At 44.6% G+C, this 23,335-nt stretch overlaps 1 protein-coding gene across 25 annotated transcripts in view; it reads right to left on the reverse strand.

Annotated features, from left to right (window-relative positions):
• The window catches only part of TCF7L2 (transcription factor 7 like 2), a 182,075-nt gene extending 169,490 nt beyond the window's left edge, over positions 1-12,585 (reverse strand). For all 25 annotated transcript variants that reach the window (XM_030030528.2, XM_030030526.2, XM_030030521.2 and 22 more), the window contains exons 1-3: positions 11,667-12,585; positions 11,222-11,288; positions 10,894-11,018 (exon numbers count right to left, since the gene is read on the reverse strand). In XM_030030528.2, coding sequence (XP_029886388.1) covers positions 10,894-11,018; positions 11,222-11,288; positions 11,667-11,855 — 381 coding nt within the window. In that variant the 5' untranslated portion in view covers positions 11,856-12,585. The remainder of the gene's footprint in view (positions 1-10,893; positions 11,019-11,221; positions 11,289-11,666) is intronic.
• Positions 12,586-23,335: the final 10,750 nt, after the last annotated feature.

A 23,335-nucleotide genomic window follows, 5' to 3' on the forward strand; every position in this document is an offset into this window, starting at 1 on the left:
CTTTTAAAACAAGGGCAATCGAATGATGAGTAGCTGAAAATGTGGCCACACACACACACTCCTTCATATACACATACATACACAGAGGCAGTTCATCAGAAGTGAATTGGAGAGAGAAAGATGAATTTGAACCCTTTATCCCCTGTCCTTTATAAAGGCTGCCACTCAGTAAACGGAGATTGCTCTAATTACTGTGACAATTCTGCACCCCGTTCAAACAACTTTTGTGTTCTGGACAGGTTTCTCCGCGAGTTTGAAATTCTTGGCCTGAGAACCACTCTTGTCTAAAAGAGGTTTCTCGTTGCAAGCGCAGAATGCAACACTAACAAGTTGTCCCTCTTTTCAGCTCCTTTCATTCTCCTCTTTTCCAATTGCCTGATTCAGGGCTTAATGGAAACTTGTCAAGGCTTTTCTTCCCACAAACCCTGTAGAGCCCCAAGGCAATCTGTGTACAGAGTAACCACAGGAATCTCATATTGTCAATTAAAATTGAATAGACACCTGATAACAGTATATGTTCACAAATAATATACGTCGCATGCATGTACACAGATGTGCCCACGTAACCCGTCCAATACCCGTGTTCGGGCACACCGTCAGCGCAGCAACACACCAATTCCCACTTACAGCCACCCAGCTACACCCAGGCCCTAGTTTTCACTTTTTAATTTCATATTTATGAAATTAAAACCAAAGTACTTTCAAGTACTGTAGTTGAGCAAGAGATTTCAATGGAAAATAAACTAACTACGTATACCAGGCGTTTGGCCTTTAATAACCCTGGGAATTGTAAAGATATTTAGCTGCTATCCAGATAAAATAAGCTCTGTGGATATTCTTTACACAGCGGGTTTGTGACTGGTACAGTAGTTATGTTTGTGACTAGCTCCTGTAAAGTACCCTTTTTTTTTTTTTTTTAAATTGACACAGACATGTTTTAAGCTACATTTTATGGTGTAGCTTAAGAATTAAGAAAAAGCCCACAGAGGAATGTAACACGGATTGAAGTAAACTGAGACACTTGGTTAATAACAATAGAAATCTCAAAAACTTGACTTCCAGACAGACAACTATGATCTGTAACTCCTTTCAAAGGGAGAAAGCCTTCTTGCCAATGTCCCAGAGAAAACAAAGGTAGAAACACTGACTGCCATCTTATTCTTCTGATGTGTTCAATTCAAGGTCATACCTTTCCCTTGATTCTTTAATATTGGAAAACATTTATAATAGTGTAATTTCAATAGCAGTCTGTTCAGTCTGGGTGTAGATCAATGCAGCATCTATATGCCGTCTTCCAGACCTTGCCTATGTCAGCGTAGTGGCCCTGGTTTTATAAATCTCTTAAATCTAATTAAACCAATGCAAACCTCTTACTGTGTATGCTCCCAAACCAGTTCACTGGTTTAACCAAGTTAAAATTATTCAGGCTAGGGTTTAAAGCAGTTCCAAGAGAGCCTTTATTAAATATTTGCATCAGTTAAAAACAGAAATCAACGTAGTGGCTTGTCTCTAGAATAGAAAAGCCTACAGCCTCAGACTTTTCCAGATCATTATTTAAGGAGTCACTGACTCCAGTGGGAGTTTGGATGTGCTCAGAGAGGTACGCCCACACCTTTTCCTGCTCTATTTTTCCCCTTTCTTAAAATAGGACAATTTGCTTCTATTGTATCAACATTCAAGAATCTTTCATATTCCCCAGAAAGTCCCTTTGCAGAATTTTCAGTTTGGCATTTTCTAACTATTACTTCCCGTATTCTCCTTTTGGATTTTTTTTTTTTTTGGTGTCTCAGCTGCATCACCATCACTAGTGAATTAAAAAGCAGAGACTGATTTTGTTGTATACAGTATTTTTCACACCACAGACACTCTGGAGAGCCCTACAACGCTGTGAGATAGATACTGGTTGAGCACAATTATATATTCACACTTGGTAGCCATTAGGCGTGCAGTCGTACTTCCCATGGAGCCTAGGGCATTAAAACCTGTTCTGCCAAGAGGGGAAAACAGTTAGGCAGGACTAACTGTATCAGTAGGACTAACAAAATGCTTATGGGACCTTTAACACCACAGAGATTCCCTCCTGAATTCAGCCTCACTTCCTGGCCAAATACCTGCAGGAGTTTGGTACCCGAAACATCTGACCCCAAAAAGAAGCTGCCCTCCCATCTTCTTCCTCCTCACACTTCCTTCAGCAAGCAGCAAAAGCATTTCAAACGACGCAAATCCACTCTCCGCTCACCAATGCCTACTTGTCTCCCATAATTTCTATCATTTTCCTGTCATCATTTCTTCTTTGCTGAAACCAGCAGCATATGACTCAGAGAACAATCATTAACTTTTACAACTTCCATACAAATCCACCTACTCATATTAGAAAAGCAGTATTGACATGCAACACAGCCTCAGACCAAATCCTGATCCTGCCAGGATGCTCCACGCTTCTGTGGGAAAGTCAAATACTGCAGAAGCAGGAGCTCGTTTAATAAAGTACCATTGGAAACATAACTTTTTTTTTCCCCCAAGAGCGAAGGACGCCACAGAAGCAGCAATATATCAATACGACATTTAGTTGAGTTTGGCTTTTTCAATACCTTTATCCACTTTTGAAGAAGTTGGCCATTGGTTCAAGACACACGGGGCCTAATCCAAAGCCCTTCGTTATTAATAGAAGCCTTTTTTCCACTGACTGCAATGGATCTTGGACCAAGCCCAAGGAAGACAAGATTTCACAGCAGTAAGAGTGACACACATTCTCCACATTCAAAAAAAAACAATACGCGGCATTTACAATGTCAATCTGTATAGCGTAGTTTTGTTTGTGTTTTGCTTTTTTAAAATAGGCTCTAGGCTGTTGGATTAATGCACCCAAGAAGTCTCTCTGAAGTTAGAAGGAATTACAGGCAGATACAAAATGCCATGGTGAGATATGTAATATTCCCAGTGTTTCCCCCAACTAGAATATAAAGGCATCCTCTACCGCAACGTTGCTTATAAGTTGCTGCAGCCACACTTTAAAGTGTCCCATCATTATAAGCTCCTCTAGTAACAGCTACAACATTACCCATGATGAATTAATTTGTATTAATATGGCTATCACGCGTACTTCCATATGAAACCCATTGTTCTGAAGCATTAATAAAAACCTCACCAAGTGAAGTAACATGGTATCCCTATATTTAGTTTAAAGAAATTTAAAATAAATACATTAAAACAAAATTGCTAATATCTTTAGTACATCATAATTGGCACAGCAAGCAGAAACCCAGTTATCTTCTCAGTACGTATTTATAGCATCACCCTTCCCCATTCATTCTGCATTTTCTTAGAGAATCTGCTGTACCCTACATCTGCAATTCATTGACTTTACAATTTACCACATGTTGAGATGGAGAGGTCTCAGCTCCATTTGAATCACTGCACAAATATGCAAGTGATTTATCGTTTTAAAACTGAAGACTGCAGAAGAACGACTCCACTTTTCCTGAACATTACTCCTTCTGGCAGACCATGAACAATTACAGCGCGTACTAATTAAGCTCTGTAAATGTGCTGTGCCCTGCTAATGCCTACCAGGCCTCAAATTTAGTTGCATGAAGCCAAACTTCAGCCAGCGACTTAACTCATTCAGCACTGCCCGGTTGCCTGAGCGTGACCCCACAAAGAATAAGGGTCGAGGGTTTAGCTGACCTAAAACAAAGGCGCGAGACTGAACAGATTTTGCCGGAAAGAACTGGAGGGGGGAGATGCCGGAGGGGGTGGGAAGCGTCTTGGGAACCAGAGGAACATCCTTGTTGATAACCTGTTAAAAAGGTACAATACCACACCAGCTTTGCAGCGCGGTGCTGGGGGATTCAGATCTGTCCCCGAAGGCTAATAAGTCACAGCGCTCCATTGATTAGGGAAATGCATAAAACCTTCAACAAAACTGTACAGCTATTTGTGGAAGGGCCAAATTGACAGCCCCCTCATTCTTTTTTAAAGTCGGGTTTTACATGGCTCGTAGAAGAAAAACATATGGGCGAAGGAGCACAGCTTTCCACCACACACATAACCCTGCCTTTTCCTTAAATTAGTCTCCAAGCACAACAGTAACCTACAGGGAACCCGAAATCTGCTGGCGAAATTAAAGCTAAAAGTAATACCTAGGCACATCTGAGTAATCGCATTATCTTGTTAAAACACACACAACCCCCCCAGCATAGACAAGACAGCAGCACTTCAAATCTGACCGTCCACTCCAGGAAAGCATGTTTAATGGGGAGCGAGCTGAGAATAACGAGCTTTGCTGAGTGAAGCAGTGTTTCTCCTCAGGCCCCAGACCTTCCTGACACCTAAGAGTCAATCCCCAGACCCCAAATTTCCCCTCCAACCATCAGTTCAAATACTGGTGGGTTCCCCCCCCTCCAAGTTTCTAAGATTTCTCCTCACGCTCCAACATCCCTTCTTTGTCCTCCAATTACTCCCCAGAGGCCCTGCTCTCCCCCAGTCACCCCCTCCCAAAACACCCCCCCTCAGCACGTCCCCCCCGCTCTACGCGTCCAGCCCACCTTGCCCCTTCCAGCAGGACACAGGGCTTCTCCCCTAAAAACCGCCTCTAACCTCAACACCTGAATTCATTCAACGCATGTTTTCCCTTAACGTGGGCTTTTGTGGAGGCCCTGTTTTATACACATAGAACAGTCCAATATATGTATTTCCAAGCATCCACCTATTGCATAAAACCTGATGCCTTTTTTTTTTTTTCCTCCTCCCCTGGCTCAGTGGTACGTGAGAAAATTAGAGGACGTTTCCAGGTGTCATCTGTCTTTAAATGTTTGCTTGTGTCAGTATCTAGGAAATACTGCACAATACTGCCGAGACCTCTGTAAAGGACACAAGCTGTGCTAAACTTCTTCCCTCCTTCAGCCTGGCTGCGTCACCCACAGCCCAGCCTTTACAGCACTGCAAGCGTTAATTATAAACTTCAGAGCCTACGTAAAAAAAAAAAAAAAAAAAGCAAACCAGCAGTTGGGAGGAGGAGAGCAGAAATATTCTTCGCTTTTGGGTGGGGAGAGAGAGGATTTCCATATCTCCCCCCCCACACCCCCAGCACCACACTCCATCTCTCATTGCTTATAATTAGTGAAAGAAATTTGACCCACTGCCAGTGTCTGTGGACCTTGGATATTATAAGGCCAGCGTGGCGTCAAATATCTTAACATTCATAAGTGTTATAGGCTGTAAATAAACCCCGTGGATTTATGACCCTGCGGTGCTTGCCAGCAAACGACTGTGGCACATTTCTTTCAGCAGACCTGTCGAGGTGCAAGTTTGCCTTTGGTTGTAAAATTAACCATTTCCTTCACAAATGTGCCCAATTAGAAGTCAAAGTTTTAAGGCTTACTTACATATTTGCCAGGACGCGGTACTGAGGAGACGCCCGGGGAACAAGAGCTTTAAACTTCCCCCCAAACCTCACACACAACCCCCCCCCCCAAAGCAAAACTTCTCACAACAGCCCCAGTGTGGGAGCAAAGTGTCCGATTTCACCAAAAAACGCTGAAAAAAACCCAAACTGACGACCCGACCGCTTTTATATTTATACGTGCCTATTGCCAGCCCTCATTTTTGGCCGCTCTGAGGCTGGGGGGAGCAGGCATCTCCCCCCGGGGCTGCGCCTGGAGAAGGATCTCCTCCCTTCCCCCAGGATAATGTCATCTGCTTCCTGTGTAGGAGAGCATTTGCTAAATCCAGGTTGTCTCATGCTTAACTGCCAATAATCCAACTTCCACATAACTCCCAGACAGCTGGGAAAAGGTCCTCAGAGTTTTTAGTCATGGTACAGAAACACACGTCCACACAAAAAATCTGCAGCTGTCCTTTTTCTCTACACCACATTTTTTATCTGATTTTGGGGCCCAGTCATGAAAGTCTTGACAAATTTAAAACATTTTTACCTACATTCTGGCTTACAAGCTCCAATGAAAGCTGCAACATACTCCTTCCCCCCTCCATCTTCAACTGACAAATCAGCACATATTTGCTTGAACAAAAAACGAAGAGGAAGGAGAAAAAAAAAAAAAAAAACAACACCCCACTCAACATCATCAGTCCATGTATGAATGCATTCAAAAAACCTGGAAAGGCATCTACTTTATTTTTTTTTTTTCAGTACAGATCAGCCACTGGTGCACCTATTAAAATTGTTCGATTTCCAAAGCAAATATTATTTTTAATGAAGTGCAGTCCTGCAATTATCCTGTACACTCAAGTAACAGTACTGCATTATATTGTTTTGCAAGGTCCCAGAAACATGAAACTTTTCTCTAACTAATTTTCATAGCCCCCTAAAGAGAAGCTGATTGACTAAGCAATGCAGCATTTGCTCCAGAATGAAATCTTATCAGGAAAAAAACAAGAAGGGAAAAAAAAAAAAAAAAAAAAAGAATTAAAAATAAATCGCCCTCTTTACTGAAAATACGTTAACAAACACAGTCTGTTTGCCATTGTATACCAGCTATGCTAATGCTATAGCAGAGTGATTCAGCAATCTACCTAATTAAGCATGAGGAAAGTTTCTGTATGGAGGTTCCATTTGATTTACGCCACAGGATCATCAGTTCTTATTTAATAGCTTGTTTTTACACAAGTCCAGAAACTTTATTAAAAGCATGTCCATTCAATATTTTTTTTTAAAAAACAAAGCGAATAATTCACTCTCCATTGAATAGCTATGTATCATAAAGTACCAAAGTGCTGACATATGAAGTTGTATCTACATTATTAAACTAGCTGGTGGACGTTAATACTATAATCCGTACTGTAGACATTAAACCTCAACCATAAAGATTAGTAAAGAATTAATATTGTCACATCGAGACTGAAACCTTAACACGCCAGCCATAAATATTTCTGAAGGAGATGAAAAACAATTAGCATAAATACCAAAGAAGGGCAAGAACACCTGTTCTTTTTCAGTGCGATAAGCATTTTATTGTTCTCTATTTAAAATGTAATGACCTGTGTAATTACAGTAATATTACATTGTATTGCAAGGGCTTGGAATGTCACACTTTGAAAAGTGTTGTCAAAACAATTGGAGGGAGGAAAAAAAAGGACCACCGTTAACCCTTCACACCCCAGGGTCTACAGCTTTTGTATTAGGAAGGATTATGTTGTTTGATTCAGCAGATAAAGGAAAACATCCATTTTCCAAGTCAATTAAAGAAAAAAGTTTCTTCCTGAACGTAAAATCTAGGCAAGGGGGCTGCTCTCCACCACAGCTATTCCCAACTCCCAAACATCAGGACCAAACGCAAGCTTTACTGCTACAGTCTCACTCAGCAAGCAACAATTTAGGGGAAAGGAAAATGCAACAGCACTAGTGAAAATAAGAATATCTGCCAGCAGGGTTTTCTCAAATCACAACACATCTATTTGCTCACCGAAAGCATGAACCAAGCTCTAAATTTAGGGTAAAAATTAAATACACCACTTCTTCATTTTCCAACTCTGAAAGGAGAACACTGTCCCTAATTATCCCTAACAGGCAGCTACCCCAGTCCCTCTGCAAGTGTAGGTATGGAACTGGCACTCTCAGATGCATTACTTCATTACTATTTGACTAGACCTCTACTTAATACACATCTATTCTTAAAAGCAATCCACAGTATTCTATCAAAAGCAAGATTAACATGCAAAAAATCTGACCCTTAAAAATAAAATCATTCCTATCAAGCTTCATAAAGAGTTTGCAGTATTTAAAGCATTATTCTTGAGATAATATATTATTGATCATAAGCAGATTTTATGATACTTCATAATTCTTCACATTCCTGAAGCAGTAAAGCAGAAATTGCTACCCACGAGTTTGCTCTTGAACAGACAATTACAGGTACATTTACAAGACACAATAATCCCACTACACCCCCAAATAAAACAAAAAGAAAAAAATCCAGGAAAAAAAAAACCACAACAAAAAAATAAAACCACACCCACAGACCTTTAAGATTTTACAACAGCGAAAGGAAAGGAAAAGCAATTTTGCTATGTAGCTGCATCACCTTCTTTACCTTGCATGCTCTAAAACTCAACAAATATGGCTTCAGGAAAAACTACATAAATAAAAATAAAATTTGTAATTATGCAGAATCATCGATACCTTTTTAACCTGTATTTAAAAAAAAAAAAAAAAACTAAAACAAACAGGAGAAAGATCTAGTTCATCTGGAATTGAAAGCTGGTACAGCAGAGAACTAGAATCCACCTAAAAACAGTGTGTGACAGACAACAGCTATCCCGCTGAATCTTTCTAATATTCTGCTCTCAGGCCTAAATAAACAACTTTAATTTTTCCTGGCTATAATTAAGTGGCAGGCAAACAAACAAGCATACGGAATGTGAAAGAATAAGGTTAAGAAGATAGGAGAAGGTTGCTGGAGCCTGGATGTGGAAATAAGAAAATTGCCTATTGAGTGTGGAAATATCCTTTCAGAATCCATCTGATAACACAAGCAGGCCACCTGCTATACCAACAATAAAACAACCTGTAATCTTTTGTACAGTACCTTTAATTCACACAAACCCAACATTCCTATGGAGGTCTTTTGTAACTGGGGGGGGAGCAAGGGGAGGAAGGATACTTCCAGGAAAGCTAACTGCTGAAGGATCCTATCTTCACACGCTAAGGGAAAAAGGATCTGTAATAAAGGTAGTAAGGAAAAAATAAAGAACTGTAGCTGTTGCAAGAAAAATGCTTAAAGAAAAAAGCACCGGAGGTGTGCTTCCTATGAGCCTACACTTGGAACAGCGGAATGCATTCAAGGTAAAAAGGAGAAAGCAAAAAAAAAAAAAAAAGGAATACAAAGCTTCACAGTTTGTAACAAAGTGATTTGTAACAAAGATTGTTTTGCCATCTGGATCCTGGTGCTTATAGAATTTGGAATTTATCACCGTCATCCATATACATGTGGGTGACCGTATTCAAAAGGAAAAATATAATGCATTCAGCCCCTGAATTCTCCTCCCAATCATTACAATTGCAAACTGCAGTTACCCCTATGCTACTGTCCCAGCAATCTCCTCCTGCAAGAAGAGCCTTACAAGCTGCCAAAATAAAACCCCACCACAGCCCTAAATATATGCAACGTCAGAAAACCTCCCTTACTATCCCCGTCACTCTGCATTTACTAATCTGTGTCTCCTGATGTTTTACTAAGTGAAAACAAGACTGACCCGATGTTTAATATTTTAATGCTTTAAAACACTTGTAGATCTGATACACTGAAGTTGTCCAAGCCCTCAGTCATTAGTACGGTTTCAACATCTACCAAACAGTAGATCTATTATTGTAAATCACTATCTCGTGTTACCACAAGGAAAAAAAAAAAAGTGTATAAACACACATGGTGATGGTGGGGACGCTTCAGATTTAGAAACACCCAGAAGAAACAAAACAGCAACGCTAAACTCATCGGTAGGAACATGTAGTATTTTGTAGTCCCAGTGGATTTAGCCGTTTTAGCTAAAAGATTTTTAAAAGCTCTTGAAAAGGAAAGAAAAGGTGACACTTGAGAAATCTGATGTCAGAGCAGAGCACACCGTGGGTGACGCTACCAGCGGAAAAACAGCTGGGACTACAAACAAACCCACCAGCAGACCCCAAAGTTTCCTGGGATCTGGGCTAAAACTTGCTCTACCTCCAGGCACAGGCACGCAGACGAGCACACCCCTGCCACTGAACCCGGGGTTAAAAAAAAAAAAAAAAGAAAAACAAAACCCAAAAAACAAAACCAACCAAAAAACCAGCAAAAAAACCCCAACAACAAAAAACCGGACGCTTTCAGCAAATTGTTTTTCTGCCAGCATACTTCCAGGAGGAATTTTGCTCGACTTGTTGGATTATTTTGTTGTTGTTGTTGTTGTGATTAGAGCTAAGCGAGGCGATTTCAGTTTCCGGACTCAGCCCTCTCTGCTCTGCTCTCACCCTCGGGTCCCCCCCCCACCTCCCACGCTCTCCCCCCCCCCCCCGCCACCACCACCCCCCCCAGCACCGCCCGGCACACACGAAGACAGAGCCGCTTCGGGGCTGCTCACCGCGGCAACAGCCCAGGTGAGGAGGGGCCCCGCCGCCCCCCCGGGCAGGGGGTACCGCGTTCCAGCCCCCCGCCGGGCCCGGCCCGGGCTCCCCGGCAGGCGGGGCGCGGACGCGGACTCGCCGCGGGGCCGCCCGCGCTGAGGCCGGACACAACTCGCGGCGCCCGCGGCCGGGAGGGGACGTTTGCCCCGCGTGGGGCACAATGTAAATCGCCGCTCCCGCAGGCCGGGGGCGGGCGAGGGCAGGAGAGGGTTAAGGGGGAGGAAAGGGGAGGGGGGAAGCCGGCCCAGCCGCCGCGGAGGAGGGCAGGAGGCGACGGATCACCATGGAAAACGAGGAGTTTGGAGGGAGCGGATCCCAGGCTCGGCCGGGAGAAAATAACTCCCCTCCCCAAGGAAGGGGAGAGGGGAGTGAAGGGGGGGGAAGGGGGAGGGGGGGAAAAAAAAAAGTAACTCCTTGATTATTTTTTTTTAATTTCCAGTTTTGTTTTAAGGCTGGATTAGGTGTTTGGATGTTGTTTGGGGTTCTTTTTTCTCCCCAACCCCCCTCAAGGGAGGCTACGCGGGCTCCAGAAAACTGCCCACAAAACTGAAAGTAAAAAAAAAAAAAAAAGTAAAGGAAAAAAAGAAAAAGAAATATGGCGAAGTGTAAACAAACCCCCTCCCGCCGCGGCCCGCGGAGTTTGGAAAGTTTGCGGCGCGGCGCGGGGGAGGGGGGGGGGGGGGGGGGGGCGGAGGGGGCGAACGGGGGCGGGCGGCGGCGGGGGGGGGGGGGGGAAGGGGGGAGGAAAGGAGTGGGGGGGAAAAAAAGGCACTTACCGTTCTTGCCGTCGGAGAGAGCGATCCATTGGGCAGATACGGGCTGCTGAGGTCGGGGATCATTATAAAGGGATAACCCGGGTATGGTGGGCCCTTAAACAACCCTCCATCTTGCCTCTTCGCAGCTAACATGGCGGGGGAGACACGAGCGGGAGCGGGGAAGGAAGGGGGCAACAGGGGGGAAAAGAAGGGAGGGGGGGGGGGGGGGGGGGGAAGGAAAACTTTTTTTAGAAAGTGTCCCAAAAAGAGGAGCCGGGCGCCCGGCGGAGGGGCGGCGGGCGGTGCGGGGCGGGCGGGCGGCGGTGCCGGCCGGGCCCGCCGTACTCACCTTCCTCTAAACTTTCCCGGGATTTATCTCTGAAAGTTTCGGACCGAGGCGGGGGCCGCCGCTCCGCCTGGGAGCGAGCCGGGGGTCGGCGTGGGGCAGTGGGGGGGGGGGTGGTTGTGGGGGGGGGGGTGGGGAGTGGGGGTTTTTGGGGGGGGGGATGGGAGGAGGGGAGGAATAAAAGGCGAAGAAGAAGGGAAAGGTGCGGGAGAAGGGGAGAAGGTGGAAGGAGAAACAAAACAGAACAAAACAGAAGGCATCGTTACAAGTTGGTGCCGCGGAGGAAAGTTGGGCGCCGGCGGGAGCGGGACCCGGCGCGGCTCCCCCGGCCCCGGCCCCGGCCCCGGCCCCGGCGCCGGCCGCGGCCCCGGCGAGGCAGCGCGGCCCCCGCCCGCCTGCCCGCCCGCCCGCCGCCCCGAAACGGCCCCGCGGGGGGCTTCCCCCGTACCTCCGAGTCTGAGGAGCTGTTTTGATTCGTTTCTGATTCATTGACGAGAGACGACTTGACATCAGCTAAATCCCTCTCCGCCGAGGAGTTCTCGGAGATCTTCTCCTCCTGCTCCCCTTCGTCTTTGAAAGAGATCAGTTCATCGTTGGCGCCCAGGTCGTCCCCTCCACCGCCGTTCAGCTGCGGCATTTTCCTCCTGGCTCACCCCACCAGCAGCAATTTTGCAAAAAGGGGAAGGGGGAAAAAAAAAAGAAGAAAAAAAAAAAAAGAGGGGAATGGGGGGGAAAAAGGAAAAAAGAAGAGGGGAGGGGGGGGAAAGTTTGCACCAAAAAAAGAAGAGTCCAAGGTGAAAGTTTCTTTTTTTTCCCCTTCTCTTTCCTCCTGGGGAGGGGAAAAGAGGGAGGAGGAGGGGAGGGAAATGTCTCTTCTTTGCTCCTTTGCACCAGTGACTTTAGGCTTCTTCCTTTCCTTCTTCGGGATTTTCTCTTTCTTTCTTCCAGGGAGCTGGTCGGCGTGCACTGCGCGCACACGCACTCACACCCGCGCACGCACTCACGAAAAAATTAATAATAATAAAAAATATATAGACCGGGGGGAGGGGGGGGGGCGTTGGGGGGAAAAAAAAAAATAATGCAACAAACAAACCCAAGAAGTCAGCTGTAACGGGGGGGCAGCCGCCGCGGATATTGGGAGCCTGTGCCGCTCGGGTTTGAGTGAGTTGAAGTTGGACTGAGAGCTTTTCAGTTCAAAGGCGGCGCTGATTGACAGATAGAAAAAGGGGGATCGAAATCCGGAGGAACGGAGAAGTCTGGGATCCGGGATTATTGACAGGGAGCGAGAAACACACCAGGCACTTAATGAGATGCAGGAGGGGGCGGGGGCTCCCCGGTGACGTCTGCATAAATAAACAGGTCTGGGGCGCGGGAGGGGGAGGAGGAGGAGGAGGAGGAGGGTGGGGGAAGTAGGAAACTAACAATGATCCTTTTTGGCATGGGAGCGGGAGGGCGAGGGGAGGGGAGCGGGCTGCGGGGGCGCAGGGGGGGGGCGCCGCCGGAGGGGGGAGGCAAAAAAAAAAAAAGAAAAGGAAAAAAAAAAAATTGAAAAAAAATTTGCACTGTAGCCCAGCGCTACAGGACGGGGGGGGAGTGAGGGGAAAAGCACCCAAACGAGTGCCCCTGCCTCCGCTCCTGGAAAGCACTAACTTTTACATACTGAGCATTAATAAACATATCATCTCCATGCAGTCCGGATTCTCCTGAAGGATGTGTGCCCTTATTATTTGTGTACATGTGACTACAGGGCGGTGGGTTGGTGTTTTTTTTTTTTTTTTAAAACCGTTAACATTTTTCTTGCCACTCGTTGGAGGTAAGAAACTCCAATCATAATAAACACTATAATGTAGTAAAAGCCTTTTTTTAAGCAGCACTTGCTCCTTGCATTTATTATGGTTATAACACGCAGGATGAAAATGTGCGAGATCACTCGCTGAAGATCAGATATTTCCAAATTATGGCAAGGCATAATATTTTTTTGGTCCTTGATGTAAAAAAAAAAAAAAAAAAGAGGAAAAGGAATGTGACTGCTCAGAAGTTAATTAGCATGGCAGGACGGAGAATCAAGGACTCCCAGACTTCAGAAGTGAAAAGTTGCGGTGGCGTAAACATCACGCTGGGGGAAATCAAAGCGAAAGCGGGCCGGTCCCCGCAGGCAGCGGGGGGAGCCGGGGGGTCCGGCCCGGCCCGGCCCGGCCGCGGGGTCCCCGCAGGCTGCGGGGGCAGCGGAGCCGCCCGCCCGGGCGAGGGCTGCTTCGCTCCGGGGCTTGGGAGAACGTTTGTGTAAAGTCACTAGCCAGAGCTCTGCCTGCACGGCAACAAAACGGGGAGCAGAATAATGCAGATGCAAGAGGTGGCATCTGTTACCCGAATATAATGTGGTGAAGGGAAGGGGAAAACAAATTGATCTTCCAGCAGTGACAAATTGTAACAATGGACGAGTCAATTGGAAACTTTAACATGGGCAAGGAACAAAAGGAGGGGAGCGGGGGGGGGGGGGGGGGGGGGGACGACAGTAATTTCAATGGGAATTAGTAAATTGCCTAATGGAAATGGTGTTTGAAAGCAAGGGACGGGCTGTACTAAATAATCCAAACATTCCTCCAGAAATCTAACCTGCTGCTCATGCTAAGGGCCATTCAGCACATAGGGTTTCCAAAACAAAGCCAATTTGTCATGCAATATTTAGAGAGTTTGGGGGTTTCAGCTAAACTGTCTTCTATAAAAAGAATAATAAAAATAATAGTACAGAGATCGACAAGGCTAACACGAATTCTCAGGCATTAAAAAGTTCACATAGAAATTTGCATACTAAAGGGAAAGATGCAGACAAAATAGAAATAAAAAAATCACTGCAACTTACAACTTTAATATTAATCAGTAAAGCAGAAGTAGAGTGAAAGGAAGCATGAAAAGAAGTAAAACAAATGTGTACATTTAATCAGACAGGATTGCATAGGACACAAAGAACAGGGCTAATTAGTCTCAGCAGGTAGGGACTAACCTTCAGACTTCATAAATAAATAAGTCTGTGAACAATGTCTAAGTGGGAATATGGAGACAGAAAAGGGATTATTTCAAGACACCAAGTAAAAACATGAAGAATGAAATACTTCACTGTTAACTCAATGTACAAATGCATTGAACAGTTTCTTTTTCCACTGGTCTTTTGACTAACTCGCTTTTTACTTTCAGAGATTTCACTAAATAACTGTCTGTGGGCATGCACACCATTTGCCCCTGATTATGTACTTACTGTCTTTGCTAACTAGTCCCTTGCAGAGTGACACCTTAACAAATACTCTCCATTTTTGTTTGCCTTTTGATTTTTAAAATGCCTTTATATCCCAGAACAATATGAGATTAGAAATACAAATGTGACAGACTCCTATTTACTTTGCAGGGCCATGTGTTATAATTTGATCCAAATGAACAAAAACAGTTGCACAGTTTTGTTTTGTTTTTCAAAGATCTTTTTACAATCTGCTGTGGTTTGTTTTTGGTTTTTTTTTTTTAAAACAAGTACACTTTTGCTCCAGTCCCAGTGTAGTTGCTAACTACTTATTAAGCATCATCAAAAGTTGGTGTTCAAGACGGGCCCAGTCCTTGCCCAAAGCTGGTTGCAGAAGAAGGGCCTGATCCTGTAGCGCCTCACACGCGTGAGTAACATTACTGACAGGCTATTCGTGAGGGTGATGACACACCTGGACTACTCACCGCAAGTAAGGTTACTCACACGAGTAAGTGTCGATAGGCGGGAGCTCGGCGTTGCTGGCCCCAACGCCACGTGGTGGTCCTAGGTACAGAAGTTGGCTCTGGTGGCCTCAGGCTGGAAGGCCGAGGGGCTGTGCCCCAGCTGTGGAAGGCGTTACCCCTGCGCCTTTGCGCAGCTGGAATTTTGCCACCACAATGGGCTCAGAGGAGCCCCACGAAGGGCTAGGAAACTGCTTTCTAGCTCTCACGGCGGCATCAAGTTCTTCCTATTGCAAACTTCCAGGGTTTTGTTTTCAAACTGCAGCTTATAGCTAGCTCGGTTTTGAAGTCCAGGTATTGTCAATGATTACTAAACCGACATGGTTTAATTAAGGCAGTACAAGTCACTTAGAATAGCTTATGCGCCTTATTTGTATCATTTTCCTTTATGTAACAGTTCTCGTTTTGCTCAGGGAAGTGAGACCTCTCCAGGGGTCGATAGCACCTCTTGAGTGGCAAGTTCTCAGCTGGTACCTTAGATTAAAAAAAAGTATAGTGTTTAACAATGAAAGAAACACAAATTAAAAAAAAAAAAGTCAAGCCAATCCACCGTACGAAGCAGAATTTATTGTTTGGATACCTCATTTTAAGTAACAGCTGGTGAGACAAAGCCAGGTGCTCCAAGTTCAGTCTTCAAGAGATGTTGGCTTTCTTGTCAAAGCTGACCCCTAGCACGATTGAAGAAATGGAAGTGCCTCTCTCCAAGCTTTTGTAACTCCCACAACTTGGTACGATATACCAAATGCGGAGCAATGGGTTTTGGTTACCGACAACGGTGTCCCCGTTTTACACTTGGCACGACAGTTTGGTCCCGAGAACCCTGCAGAGTCTCATGAACGGCAATGGCGAAAAAGCACGTGAGGTTCGCCTGCCAGTTTACATTGCAGTGAACTGGAGAGGGAAGAGGTTGACCAAGGGCAGCCAAGGAAATTTATTGTTTTATGAAAAATGCTTTGGAATCTGGACGTCTCACTGGAGGCCCAAGTCTGTATTGGAGAAATATGGTCTGCTTACTGCCAGCTGGATCTCCTGGCTAATGTTTACATATCTGGGGTGAGTCATCCATTTTCATGGTCTTCTCCAAAAGGTCCCAATGTAGGTTGCAATGTGTAAAATTCAAGTTATTTATTTTGGAAAGATAAAAGGACTTTGGTTGACCAGGCTGGGATTTGAGTCTACAGCTCAAAGGAGTCCGTATGTTTACAAATAATCTTGGATCATTAAATCTGCTCTGAATGTCAAAAAAGATTTCAGTATTGAAAAGGTTCCAATAACACGAAGCAAACACATCTGCCCAGTGCCTTACCAGTACTGGCTCTTCCAGAGTTAGCAAAGAGGGGGATTTTTTTTCTAGGGCAGACAAGATCACAGCATGAAAACACAGAAACCATGGCTCCCTTCTGCAGTCATTTGCACTGACCGAAACAAGCACACGTGAAAATTCAAGAAAGCTCTCAAATGGGAAAATATCAACAAACCACCAGATCGTGGTGCTACTGCTAGATTTCTTTGTGGCTTTAGATTTCGCACATACTGGCCAGGTTACAATGTGTTATTTGAGCATTAGGTGTGGGCTTTCTATCCGCAGTTGATGGAGAAACATTAGAAAATTAGGTACCAAAAAACCTCACACATTCTTTGTTTTCAACCTCGTAACACAGCCTAATGTCTCTCAGTCTATGCTCTGCTTCCCAAGTCGTGGCTATGGCTCAGTAGGAACATACCTCTGTTCTAGCGCCTAAACCACAGCTGTACCTCTTGCTTTTGTTAGAGATAATTCTGTCTAATAATAAAATGGTTAATGGGGAGAAATATGCATTCATGCAGGGATTATTCACACTTTATCATGAGGTGATATCAAGCACTATAGGAGTGAATGACAAGAAATAGGCTTCTGAAATACAGAACCCTCCATAAATATACCATTTTTATTGACAACATGTCTTTTAACCCTAATAGTAATGGAAGAAATCCAATAAATGAAACATTTACTGCATAACTTGCCTTATTTTTGGGTGGTGTCTGATTCGTTTCTAGCTGTCTCTAGAAGATGTTTTTAGCCTAATTTGCTCCCTAGAAATTTCACTCACTAGAGTTATACATCTATGACGTTTTATTGCCTGAAGCCAAGTCTGAATAAGAACTTTCTTAAGATATACTTATCCTAATGTCAGTCTACAAGAACTGGGCTGCTTTAGTTTGATTTATTTGTGCAACACAGATATATGTGCACCTATATAACTGGCCATTGCCTCAGACTGGATCTAATATTTGAAACAGAAACAAATAAATAAAACCAGCAAGTTTAGCCCTGTTTAGTTATAAATAGACACTCTTAAGGTAATCATGCTTAGATTTGTATTTACACGTCTCTGTTTTCCAAACCAACCAAAGCAGTAGTCCATTACATTTACAAAATACTCTCATTTCACAGGAAAGGGCTTGAGTGTAGGTGTCTATATGCTCACAGGCAAACATCAAACACTAGCCAGATGCAGTATGCTTCTACTATCTAAGAAATACAAGATGGCATTAAGGAGCTGGAGCACAGAGGTTGCTGGCTGAGACCACTGCCTGGCTGCTTCCCTGGGCTCTTCTACCTGTTGCTTTTGGCACCTACTTGGGCAGTCAGTGCTTTGGAGTAAGGGCCCTCTTTTTCCTCGGTGGTTTTGCTGGGATACTGGCCCCTAAACAGAGTTTGTGGACGGTATGGTGATATAGATAATGAAATGATAATAATTTGGCTTGCACTAATGCAGCGTCATTGAGGGTGGTCTTGTAGGTGAGCTGTAGCTGAGAGCAGATGGTGGTAAGCAACGAACCTAGCAAGCTTTAAGCTGCGAGCATGCCCTCAGCCAGAAGTGACTGCCCTTTCAACTGACACACAGTAATTAGCTGCGTATGCATTTGTAGTCTGTTGCAATATGAGGTAAAAGGGATTAGTTTTGCAATGGTCTAGGAACATGAACATGCGCCAGCTGCATTCCAGCTGTAGGGATTCTGGCTGATGGATGGCAATAGTCAGCACAGGGGTAGTAACTTCTTAAAACAATCAAGTTTAACAACATAGGATTATCTGATCCTACCATACGATCACAGAACCACTTATGTTGGAAGGGATGTGAAGACGTCTCTAGTCCAGCCTCCTGCTCAAAGCAGGTTTAGCTCTGAATTCAGACCCATTTGGTTAGGGTTTTGTCCAGTCAGGTTTCAAAAAACTCCAAGGACAGAGATGAGACAACTAGGAGTTAGGACTTTGCATTTGTTCTTGTTGAATTTCATAATGTTCCTGTTGGCCCATTCCTCCAGCCTCTCTAAGTCCCTTTGGATGGCAGCCCTGCCACTGAGCATGTCAACTCGTCCTTCCAATCTGGTGTCATCTGCAAATGTGATGAGACCACCTCCAGGTCATTGATGCAAATATTAAAGAGGGCAGGTCCCAGGACAGGCCCCTTTAGTACTCCACCTGCCACTGACAACCAGGGGTTCGACCTATTAACCACTGTCCACTGGGCTTGGTCATCCAAACAGTCTTGTCTACCCATTCAAACTGTAATGGCCTAACTTGGATACTAAGGTCTGCTCTCCTGAAGCCTCAGGTTTGTGCTCTGCTGCTAGTCTTCTTCACTCCCGTCAGGATCACGAGCTCCTTGTAGTCACTACAGCCAAGGCTGCTGTTGATTATCACATCCCTGTCCAATTCTTCCTTGTTTGTGAGTAGCAGGTCCGGGAGACCATCATCCACCCTTTGACCATACACCATCTGTGTTAAAAAATATTCCTCAACACACCCCAGAGGCCTTCTGAACCTGTTGCGTCCCACTGTCTTGTCCTTCCAGCTGAAGTCAGGGAGGACAAATTCTCCCAATAGCACCATGGACTGTGATCTGGAGACTCCTAATTGTTTAAAGACTTGATTGACTTTATCACCCTAATCGGGTGATCTGTAACAAACCCATCACAGTGTTATTCTTACTGGCTTGTCCTCTGATCTTGACCCACAAGCTCCCAACCAGCCTGTCTCCTGTTCCCATATGTTCGTGCTGCTCCTTCATACAGAAGATACACCTCCTGCTTTTCTTCCTTATCTGTCTTTCCTAAAGAGCTTATATCTGTCTATCACAGGCCTCCAATCACAGGAGCGATCCCACCACACCCCAGCTGAGCTATGCTCAGACCACAAGCAAGTCAGTGCATTCCCTCGTGCCTCAGTTTTTCTCTGAATCAATCCAGTTAGGTTTCATGCTCTTCAGTGCACCGCTGTTTCTCACCCCATGTTTTTCTGTCCCAAATACCTCAGATCTTCAGAGCAGCCGATGGCCACCATCATAAGGCAGTCAGTAAGGGTGACAATGGAGGCTGACCAAGAGAACGTCATTTTGGGCTAAGACAGGATATTTTAATTTAGGCTGGGAAGTGAATGAGTACTGTGTTTCCTGCAAGGCCAGAGTTAAACACCCAGCTCAGACCCCAGCCAGGTCTGCAGGCTGGCAGCCACACTTCCACAAGAAATGCACTCGTCCCGGGAGTGACCAAAGGCTTGAACACAGATTTTCATCTTACGGAAAACTACAGGAACATAGTGGAAGCAGTGGTTACCAGTATTTGCACAGAGCCACCACTATGCCACTGCATGTGCAAACGAGCTCCTGACACTGAAAGTTTGCAACCATATTAATTGGTAGTTGATCTATTAAAACATAACCAAAGTAAAAGCATTCTTAGGAAAATCCTTCTTAACTTCTCCTTGAAAGTATTTTAAGAGCTTGACCAGGCCATTTATAATAGACATTTACTGTATTTTACTATTTCCTAGCGAATCATTTTCTGATTAATAATTCTGCTTTAAAGGTTGTTTTGGTCTTTCCTTTTCTTCCTCCAGCTCCTGAAGCGTATGTCTTCCTTTTTTTCCTTCTCATTTGGCAAAGGCCTCCCAACTACATCAAGCAGTTTCAAGTCAGCCAAGGAGATAGACAGAGTCCTGCTGGAGCAGAGCAGTCTCTCTCTCTTTGTAAAATATGCTGCCATTTATCAACAGACAGAGGTTTTTCTTGCAACAAGGAATCTGAGCTAGCGCATACCAGAAGAGTGGCACTGGAGACTTTGTGGTTGGCTGTTGTTTCAGGCACATGCAGTCTTTATAGCCTGAGGGCATAAATAAGCAGACAGGAGGGAATGGACAGACCTTCCTACAGTACAATTAGGTGACAATGAGCTATCCAAAACAATCAGGATAGCAGTAACATCAAGTGCTCTCCCTAGTCTCAGGAGTGCTCCCAAGATTTATTGCATCAGAGGCTCTGTCTGCTGCTGGTGCCTCTAGATAGTGTCTCCGGAGAGGCACAGTTGGCAGGCGCACGGGAACAGGGTCCTTTCTGGGAAACTTATTGCAGCCCGAAGTATTGCAATTAGCTCCGGCAGAGCTGACGTCTGAGCTCCCGGTCCTTACTTAACTCAGGATCCCTAGAAACGTGAAACAGAAGAGATGGACCTGCAAGCACTACAGGGAGGCATGTGTAGGGGGGGATAATATACAGGAGTAATTCCCAACATCCTTCATCTACTAGACTGGGAAAAGAAGAGGCAATAGGTCTCAGGACACTTCTGCTCTGGTTCTTCAAGCCAGTCTTTCTTGACTTACTTTCTCCTTCAGAAAGCATGCCTCTGCAAAAGGGAAGCCAGGGAGCTGCTCTCGTCCTCTTCCACCTCGGCTCTCTGGATCTATTAGCTGCTTTCAAGGACCCTAATCCTACAGAGCTCTGCTTTGCAGCTGAGAGCTTCCTGGCCCTGACCAGAAAGGAGGTTGCAATTTCAAACCAAAAGGCAAATAGAAGGTCGTGATCAGCACCTGTCTCATAGAAAATGCACCAGTGTTTGGATTTCAAGGCATTTGGTAGATGCAAAGCTGCATGACTTTTCTTTCTAATTAGGGAGGCACAAAGGGCAAGGGTGGGTCCTGCATTCACAAGGAGAAACACAGTGTATTTTGTCTGCTATTTTACCTGAGGCACAGGTCTATCATACACACCCGCTCCATTCACCCTTTTAACAACAACTCATGGTTGTACAAGAACCACTGTAATTCTTCAGGCACAGCACCCTTAGGACATCTCCTGCATCTGTGGGAAGACATAATCTGGCATTCAAGGCATTGTGGTAGAATTGGCATGTCCACTGCTTGCCTGAGGCAGCATCTTCTCTCTCTGCCTTGCCAGCCTCCTTAGCTTAGCCTCCTTCTCAAAGGCAGGGAGTTAAGGCAGTAATTTTGCTAAAGAGGGCTGCAGAAGAGGGCAGAGATCACATGAATCAGAGTAACAGTGGTCTCTAGATTCCTTTGGTGGCCCAGACTGAAGAATTCTGTCTGCAGAGGACCTGGGAGAACTGTGCACAGTTATCAACATACAGGGATCCTCCAGCTCGTTCTCTTTGTCCCTCTGACCTAAAGCAATCTATGTCCAGGCAGGAGCGGAGAGCATAGCTAAAATAGTACATGCAGCCCATTTTGCATACATTCCTGTGGCACTAGAGCTACATGATTTATGACTGAAACATTGACTGTTGCAGTACGGGACAATTACAGGAAAGTTGGTAAGGCAGCAGTGTACTGTCTTGTAGGAATATGAAATTCCTTCCTTCCTCCTGATTTCAGACCTGAAAAGTGGTGAACTCCTACCGCTCCCTTTGGGAGGATAACCAAAAGCTCGCAGAGTCAGACCTCAAGATGTTCCTGCCTGGACAAATAAGTGCTGTCGTCAATGACCATCTACAGCCACCTCAGGACAGGCAGGGAGCTTCTACTGTGCCTCAGGTACTTGACATGCCCAGAAATCCTGTTGCACCAATTAGGTCATGTGTGCATGAATCTGTTACCAAAATCCATGAGGTTCTTTCTGTGCACAAAGCTAGATGTTTATATTTGAAAATGCACATAATACGCTCTTTTGGCAAGGACTGTCTATTTTTACTAAGCGTATGTACAATGTTTAGCAGAAAATAGCAATGTTAGTTTTGATTTAACAGAAAATTTTTTTTACAAATGTGTGGTTTTTTCTGTAAGCAGATGTTATTTGGATCTAAGCACTACTTTAATACAAATAAATAAAAGTAAGATTTTTAGGAGACTATTATGATCCTCAGCTCTGAGGTCCTGTATTACAGAGGTCATTGAATTTCAACAAGTGGTTTCTGCCTCGAGTCTGTCACTTCTAGCTGAGCTACAATATTTCATTTAGAAAGACATCTGGCCTGGTTTTAAAGACTTCAAGTCAGAAACCCCCTTCCACTGTAGGCAAGTTTTGTTCCAGCAGTTGTTCATTACCCTCTCCGGGGAGAAAAAAAAAAAAAAAAATAAAAGCACCACAATTCTATTTCGAACTCATCTCCCTCTAGTTCCAACCAAATAATATTATAAAAGAATATCATCTTGTATTGCCCTTTCATCACCAGCAGCTCTTCCACTCCTTTTCCTGCAATTCTGTTGTCCATGACTGAACAGGTCCTCACATCTTCATGTTCACCTCCCTGGCATCAGCAGGACACGACAGGCAGAGGGCTCTGCTTATATTTTGCAGATTGCCGGATAAGGCAGTGAAAACAGACTAATTTGAAGATCATCTGCAACAGTACCATGTCAGAGAATATTTTGCCTCGCCTGGCTTTAAGCTGGCCATCTGAGTGTCCTGTATAGTTAATAGAGGCTCAAAGGGTGACTCGTCCCAGCTAGCTGGAACATCTCCACTGTGCGGTGAGTCGCCTCGCCACCGTACCTGTCTGCTCCATTGACTGCAGCCCGTGCCTAAAGGACTGGCATAGACTACACACCAAAGTTTTACATCCCTAAGAGCTGAACTCCGCTTTTAATGAAGATACTTTCTAGAAGGAAAAAACTACTAGCTGACAACAGAAAGTGTCTTTGTATGCCCTAAATTTGTTGTCTGGAGTATTAAGCCAGTTTACAGTACACTCCTGTTTGCATTCCCTAGTTCAAATCTTGACCATAAAGGATAGACATTTCCATTTTTTAATAAAGAAAGCACAGAGACTGTGAGAGACAGACATCCAGGAGCTGTGGTTTTAAGGGAAATGCCAAGATTGTGACATTGGGGATACAGTCTCTGGCACCAACTTTAATTGAAGAGAATGGGTGATATTCTAGTATAACTTTGACCAGAACTCTTAAAAGTTTCTGTACAATCCTTCTGGATTTGTTTATCTTAACGACACAGAGTGCCCTTGTTTTGTTTTACTTTCTAAAAGATTTATTGTGCTTGTTTTTCATCAGAGAGATATGTGAAGTTTAACTTTCCCTAGATTTGTTGGCTGACAATCTCACCTCTTTTATCTTGGCTTCTTGGAGAACAGTGG

This window comes from Aquila chrysaetos, chromosome 11 (genome assembly GCF_900496995.4).
Source record: "Aquila chrysaetos chrysaetos chromosome 11, bAquChr1.4, whole genome shotgun sequence".
Classification (NCBI taxonomy): domain Eukaryota; kingdom Metazoa; phylum Chordata; class Aves; order Accipitriformes; family Accipitridae; genus Aquila; species Aquila chrysaetos.